The sequence below is a fragment of the Acartia tonsa genome, chromosome 8 (assembly GCF_053477335.1).
Source record: "Acartia tonsa isolate MP-2025a chromosome 8, ASM5347733v1, whole genome shotgun sequence".
Lineage (NCBI taxonomy): Eukaryota > Metazoa > Arthropoda > Copepoda > Calanoida > Acartiidae > Acartia > Acartia tonsa.
The window spans coordinates 3,317,059-3,324,390 of NC_137267.1; the positions used below are offsets into that span (position 1 = coordinate 3,317,059).

General features: G+C 33.1%; 1 protein-coding gene across 2 annotated transcripts; it reads right to left on the reverse strand.

The window, feature by feature from the left end:
- Nucleotides 1-5,987, reverse strand: LOC145325824 (uncharacterized). 2 transcript variants are annotated; one of them, XM_080168786.1, is made up of 6 exons: nucleotides 5,758-5,987; nucleotides 4,390-4,432; nucleotides 3,458-3,539; nucleotides 2,638-2,732; nucleotides 1,477-1,541; nucleotides 1-133 (listed from the first exon to the last, which is right to left on the reverse strand). In XM_080168786.1, the coding sequence occupies exons 1-6, from the start codon at nucleotides 5,851-5,853 to the stop codon at nucleotides 26-28; spliced, it is 489 nt and encodes a 162-aa protein (XP_080024912.1). In that variant the 5' UTR covers nucleotides 5,854-5,987; the 3' UTR covers nucleotides 1-25. The 2 variants fall into 2 exon arrangements, with proteins under 2 accessions (XP_080024912.1, XP_080024911.1); XM_080168785.1 differs by having other exon boundaries at nucleotides 2,638-2,734; nucleotides 3,454-3,539.
- Between the last annotated feature and the right edge of the window lie 1,345 nt (nucleotides 5,988-7,332).

The following is a 7,332-nucleotide window of genomic DNA, read 5'->3' on the forward strand; positions in this document are numbered from 1 at the left end:
CAAAAGGCCTCTAGGGGCGTTTCCACTAGTAACTCATATCATAATCCTTTCCTCCAATGACACTGACTCCAATGATGTATGGTGTTAGACGATCTTTATGCACTGATCCTTCAGAAGTTTCTTTCTCAATAACCTCAACAAAATATTATATTATAATCAGGTATAAGACAATGGACGATAATTTACCATACACAACGAATACATGTAATATGAAAAATTGCTAGTTTGTACAAATTAAGATTTACAAAAGTCTCCAACGTTTTTTTACAGACAGATGAAAGAGCGTGAGTATAAAACCTTGTGTTTCCTGTATGATTTATATTAATATCCATTCCATCCTTAATCTCAGAAAAGTAATCCATTTGACATTTGGATAATTTTATGACGTAAAACTTGTTTTGTGCTGTGACTAAAGGATAGTGGGTAAGGAAGTGGGTTGTGAGGAAATTTTTACATAGAAATGTTTGTCAGAATCCTAGTCTCTTTTACCTTCCTAATCTACGCAAATAATCAATCTTTGTCATCAAATGCGTTGTCAAGTTCAAACTGTTATTAAGTTGTTTTTATATTTTTGATCTATTAAGTTTTATCTTTAGTAATATTATGGCTAAGTAAAGCTTAACTGTAAATCAAAACCATATGGATTTAACGGTTAGCGAGATCTTTCATTACACAAGCATACACAAGACAGAGGGACATTCTTTTAATTTTATACAGGGCGTTGTAGCAGCGTTTAAGCCTCAACTAAGCCTAAAAAGTAAACCCTTTTGGATGCTGTGAAATTATATTTTAACTGAGGGATTGCCTTATTTCTGTCAGGTCTACACTTTCAGCTGATATTTAAATTGTAAGATGTTGATTTCCCTGAGGTTTACAGACGGCTGACGCGCGGCTGCCGTGCCCTACTTAAAAAAAGTATAATATTGCCAATGCGAGATAACAAGGATGACAACATCCATAAAAGCGAAGCTCTAAAACAGTAGGACTAACGAACATTAACACTTGTAAAGTGTCAGAACTGAAAAATAAGAATATAAATGAACAAAAGTAGACACAAAATTGTTAGTAAATTTGGTCAAAAACTGCTTAAATACAGGGTATTTTTAAAGTACATACTAACACTTTTAGGACTTGATTATAGAGATGCTTCGCCTATAACATTGTACTTTTTTTTGTCCTAGGAATCATTATTTCATAAATCAGAAAAATCGGATGATTTTATCACATAAATATTTGTTGTTAAAAACGTAAAAAAATCAACATGTTTAAAATGGACGCACGGACATTCTGGTAATGATTATAGAGTTGATACACTTTTTAAATCGTACCTAACTACTAAAGGAATCACCATGCAAAGTTTGAAATCGATAGGACAATTATAACATGTCTAAATTAACGAAAAAAGCTATCCGTCTGTCTGTGACGGACGTACGGACCGACCCTAATTATATAAAAGCTTCACTTTTAAAACTGTACCTGTTCATCAATAATTCTCATGCCAGCTGCGTTACTTTCCACCTCCTCCCCTCCACTCAGTTCATCTCAAGAACAAACAAAGATTAATGGACAGTTAAAAAATGCCGTTTCTCGAAGTTGTACGCGGCCATACGCAATGTTGGATGGGTGACGCAAATTTCAGATCTCAGTTTTAGCGATTTGAGAAAAATGCATCTTTATATCATAGCTAATTTGTTATTTCTGCAAGCATCGCTTTAATCTTATAGAGAAAATAATTTATACAAAATGCGAAAACTGAGATCTGAAATTTGCGTCACTCTTTCAACATTACGTACAACCGAGTACAACTTCAAGAAATGACATTTTATTACTGTCCATTCGAAGATTTAATCAAGTATTCATTGATTCCACCCTCAATAATAGAGTAATAATTCAGATTCAGAGAGTCATATTGTGGTTTTAAGCTATTTCAGGGGGTTTGGAAACACTCCTTCCGAAAAAATTTTCAAGCCCTATAAAGTTTCCTATTATTGAAAATACAAAAAAATCTTTAAACATTTTTTTCTTCAAAAAAGGTTAAAATCCCCAGAAAAAATCCTCTTACTGAAAATATTTCGAGTCTAATGTTTATTTCTATTATACATAATCAACACAGACTAGAGCTTTTGAATAATAGATAACTTTATAGAAAAATTTATATTCAAATTGAATTAAAATTTAGAAAGGAAGACTGTACTACAATTCTTTGCTATAATCTGATTGTTAGTTTTAGGCATGTTAGAATAGTTTTCCAGAGCTGGATCTTTAAATCATTTCAATGGTGCGCCAAATCGGGGTGAGTCAACTTTCCACCAATGAGAGCACAGCATTTTACGAAATGCCGCGCTGTGATTGGCTGAAATTCGGCGCACCATTGAAATGATTTAAAGATCCAGCTCAGTATGGTTTATATTACTGATTAAAATCTGCCGTATCAAAACAGGTTCTTAGCTATACTGAAAAATCATGTATAACAACGTATTACAGACAATTTTCCACGAACAATATAATAAAAATCATAAAATTAATCCCAGTTTTGCTAGCCATGGCCGTTAGCCCCTCGGGTCTAACAAAACTGGATTAAATCTTTTAATTGTTTATTTTAATATCCATGGAAAGCTGTCTTTATTGCTAACATACCTCCATATATCTGTACAGGTATATCTCCTCTTTGTTTAGTTACTCTATGACCAACATTTTCTACTGTCATTTTTACAACATTTTCTTCTGATAACTCCTTTAACAATCACAGAGTCTTTTTTTATGGTAGTGTACAGTAAAAGAAGGATGAATAAATCATAAAATAAATCGTACAGTACATTACATGATTATATCTTTGATGATTATAACCATTGGAGCACCCATGACCTGCGGGAAACTCTATTTATGTATGGCTCTAACCTAAGCAATCCTTAAAACAAGGATGACAACATCCATAAAAGCGAAGCTCTGAAACGGTGGGACAAACGAACATTAACACTTGTAGAGTATTAGAACTGAATAATCAGAATATAGATGTATAAAACCGAAACAAACCGAAAAGTGAATTTGTTGAAAAACTGTATAAAACAGGATATTGTTTAAGGACATACTTACATTTTTATGACTTGATTATAGAGATGCTTCGTTTATAACATTGTACATTGTTGTCCTAGGAATCAGTATTCCAAAAATCAGATCAATCAGTTAATTTAATAACATAAAAAATTGTTGCTAAAAAGTAAAAAATCAACATGTTTAAAATGGTCGTATGGACATTCTTGAAACGATTATAGAGTTGCTACTCTTCCTAAAGCATATCTAACTACTACAGAAATCACCATGCAAAGTTTGGAATCGATAGGACAATTCTAACCTGTTTAAATTAACGAAAAGAGCTAACTGTCTGTAACTTACGGACGGACGGACCGACCCTAATTATAGAAAAGCTTCGCTTTTAAAAAGACCTAAAAAGACCTGTTCCTTGTGTTGAATATCATCTTGATATTTATTGTTGTCGTTGGCAACAAGAAAGATTTCTTGGCGAACAGTTCTATCATGTACTAAATTAAGAATATGATCAGTAGATAAATAGATAGAGAGAGAGAGGGAGAGAGAAGCATCTTATAGTGCCTACAAAAATGACGTCATACAATACAAATGACCAATGACTGGCCAGTATACATTTTAATTGACCAATGGTAAAATGTATCCTTGCCTATCATTGGTCATTTGTATTGTATGACGTCATTTTTTATAGGCACTATAACTGCTTCAGAGAGAGAGAGAGAGAGAGAGAGAGAGAGAGAGAGAGAGAGAGAGAGAGAGAGAGAGAGAGAGAGAGAGAGAGAGAGAGAGAGAGAGAGAGAGGGAGAGGACATTGGACTGAAAATTACTCTGGTACACAAAGTTTTATAAACCAATTCTCGAATTAATTAAGTCAAAAACTTTGGTTAATTTTATTAAATCTTGAAATAAACAAAAATGTATATTTTTTTCTTCATGCCTAACCCTTACCCCTCTGGGAGACCTAACCTTGCAGAGACCTTACTTGTGGGTCTACTCTACCTAACCTAAAGTAAAACACTTTTACACAAAATACTACCCCTCCAGCCTTATTTGCAATTCATTTCAAGTAAAATAACGTAGGCTTCGAAGAGGTGAAGGGGTTAGTTCCCTGGTCGACTAGATACTTTAAGGGAAACCGCCGAACTAAACCAGGATATGGTCACCGCGCTTCAGCCGCGCATAAGCCTCAAATTTAAACCTCATATTGAGTGCAAAAAAAAAATTCCAAAAATGTGTTTTTCTGTTTATAAATAGGATTCGACACTTAGTTGAATTTTAAAATCATAATATGAGGATTTCACTGAGGCTTACATGAGGCTGCTGAGCTCTGAATTAAACTCTGACCTGGTTGATCAACTTGATCCACAAAGAATGCAGCAGTGTCATCCTAAAATTTAAATTTTGGGATCTAGTGCAGTTTACAATAAAATGTTCCTGGTAACGATTATATCACAGAAACTTTAAACGTCAAAGGCTGCTAGTTGTCAAAGGCTTATAAATAATAGCCAACAATCAATTATGCACATTGAAAGCTTCACAGAAGAAAAGCGCGTAAAGTAAGTATTTTTCGCGCATTTATGTGCACTGCGATATAGCAGTGCATTGACAGTGCATAGATAAGACTTTTCCAGATTATTTGTAGGTCCTTTTTTGTTGGTTTAATTTTATGCTAGCATAATCTATACGTTCCGTTATATACCAGGAAAATTTAACCGTGAACTGCACTAGATCCAAACCTTTTAAAAAAAATTAGGTTATAGTCTCTTTAGTGGCAACGCACTATAAGGGGCGATTCTTACCTAACCTAACCCAAAATAACCTATAAAAATCCATTTTGAAAATACGACGAATCCCCTTAAAGGGACTATTCCCAAAAATTACTTTAATAAAACATCACTAATTATTCTAATATAAGAGGCAGGGGCTGCACCTCAATCTAGGGAAGGGAAGGCGTAAAAAAGCCTAAATAAAACTACCCCAAGACTTTAATTTTAACAAGTATTATAACTTCATCCCGTGCGACCTATGCAAAGCCTCCTCAATCGTTTCAGTGGTTACCGAGATCTAAACAGCCAAACTGAAACCTTAATTTACACATGCATGACTTAATAATCATAATAATTTGCTAGTGGTCCGGTATACACAGATTCTTTTGACTAACAAGGATGACAACATCCACGAAAGCAAAGCTCTAAAACATAAGTAATATAAGGACAAACGAACAAAAACTCTTTTAAGTTCTTAATAAGCAGAATTTTAATTTCTAAGTCTAAACGAAATTGTACATAAATTTGTTTCAAAATAGCGTAAATATAGGATACAGTAAAAGAACATACTTTCAGAATAATTCTAACATTCAATAATTATATCATACAAAAAATGTTGTCAAAAAAGTTAAAACGACATGTTTTAAAAGGACGTAAGGACTTTCTGGTAACAATTATAGATTTGCTATGCTTCCTAATTCGTACCTAACTGTTATAAGAATCATCATGCAAAGTTTGATATCGAAAGGATAATACTAACATGCCTGAATTAATGCAAAAAGCTATCCGTTCCCGACGGGAGGACGGACCATAATCATAGAAAAGCTTTCTAAATGTTTATATCGACTATACGGAATTAATATGAAGGGGTCGGAGCTATCATATTATCGATATAATTATATACTATGAAAAAGCTTCACTTTGAATATAATTAGAAATGATTTACCTTTATTGAATGTATTCCATCGACAGCAAAAATAAGGAGCAAAAAACACCATGTTATTCTCATTTTCAGTAACATTTGTAAATTAAATTCGAACATTTTTCACAATTTATTTGGAAGATTTTTAAAATTTTTGAATTTAATTGTTGTGTGTGTTCATAGTTGAGATATTATATTGTAAATGCATTGTTTAGAAGAAAATACAATATTTGATATTTTAAGATATTTGATTCCAGTTGGAAGGATTTTATATGTATATAATTTTTTTTAAGAGCAAAGCTTTTCTATAATTTGGTTCGGTCCGTCCATCCGTAACTGTTAATTTAGACATGTTAGAATTGTCCAATCGTTTGTCAAACTTTGTATTATGTTTCCTTTAACAGATTTAGAACCGTAGCAATTTAATAATCGTTACCAGAAAGTCTGTACGTCCATTTAAAACAAAGTGTAATACTATAAGCGAGGCTTGTCTATAATCAAGTCCTAAAAATGGAAGCATGTCCTTTTACTGCATCCTGTATTTACGCAATTTGCAACAAAATTTATATAAATTTTGTTTGTATTTATAAACAAAGACAATTTGGTTCATAGTTACCAAACATAAAATAAACAGAAGTATTTATTGGAGATATCCTTTTAATAATGTAACAGAATCTCTTGGAAGGTTTGTAATTATTTTGAGAAGTGTACCACCACCCTCCCAAGAGAAATCATCCCCTAAAAAAATACTCCCCCCCCAAAAAAATTAGTTTATTACTTGAAGAGTGGTGGTGCATCCTAAAGTAGTTACAACCCTTCTTAGGACCTATGAAAATCTACATCTTAAAGGAGAACCATATCGATTCAGCGGTTAGCAAGATCCATCGATACAGACAGACATCCTATTACTTTTATATAAGGATTACAAAGTAACTGTGCTCTGAAGCAAAGAAAGAGACTTATCAAAGCATAAATCTTCGAAAATTTAATCTTTTTATTTCTAAACTCTATCTATCTATCTATTTCTATTTTCTTTTCTTAGAACACTTAAAATTTACCTCAGTCTTTTTGTGGCATTTCTTTTAGTAATGGATATATTATTACTTGGATCTTACACCAGATTTTCATCTTCTCTAATAAATTGATACACGCAGCGTGCTGAAATAAAGATTACCCCCTTTATCCTATCCCCTTCCACCATACTGTATGAAAGAACTGCCCAATAAATAAAAGGGGACATAGCAACCTAAGCTGACAAAAATTTTGCACCTGTCATAATATCCACGTATATTTTACATCCATTTTTTTAGTCAGGATAAAAGAGGGATATAGGCATAAACAAATCGTTAATTTAGATAGAAATAATATACTATTACCATATACCTGCATTATGTATGGGTTTGTTGATTGTGACACCCCTAGAGGCCACTCGAGGGAAAGGGGGAGGAGAGTAAAAGTTAAAAAGAAATATCTAGATAATATAAGGTGATGGGGTAATTTTTTCCAGGGACGATTTCTGTTTTGTGTGTGTAGGTACCCTCCCCTCAAATAGTTGTAAATCTCCCTGGGACTATAAAAGGCTTTACTGTGAAAGGAATC

Excerpts from the sequence above, each read along its gene's own strand:
- LOC145325824 (XM_080168785.1), bottom strand. The coding sequence starts at position 5,853 with ATGTTCGAATTTAATTTACAAATGTTACTGAAAATGAGAATAACATGG. Across the intron at positions 3,540-4,389 it reads GGATCAAGTTGATCAACCAG|TACATGATAGAACTGTTCGC; the intron begins GTCAGAGTTTAA and ends TTCTTAATTTAG. Across the intron at positions 2,735-3,453 it reads ATATTCAACACAAGGAACAG|GAGTTATCAGAAGAAAATGT; the intron begins GTCTTTTTAGGT and ends TGATTGTTAAAG.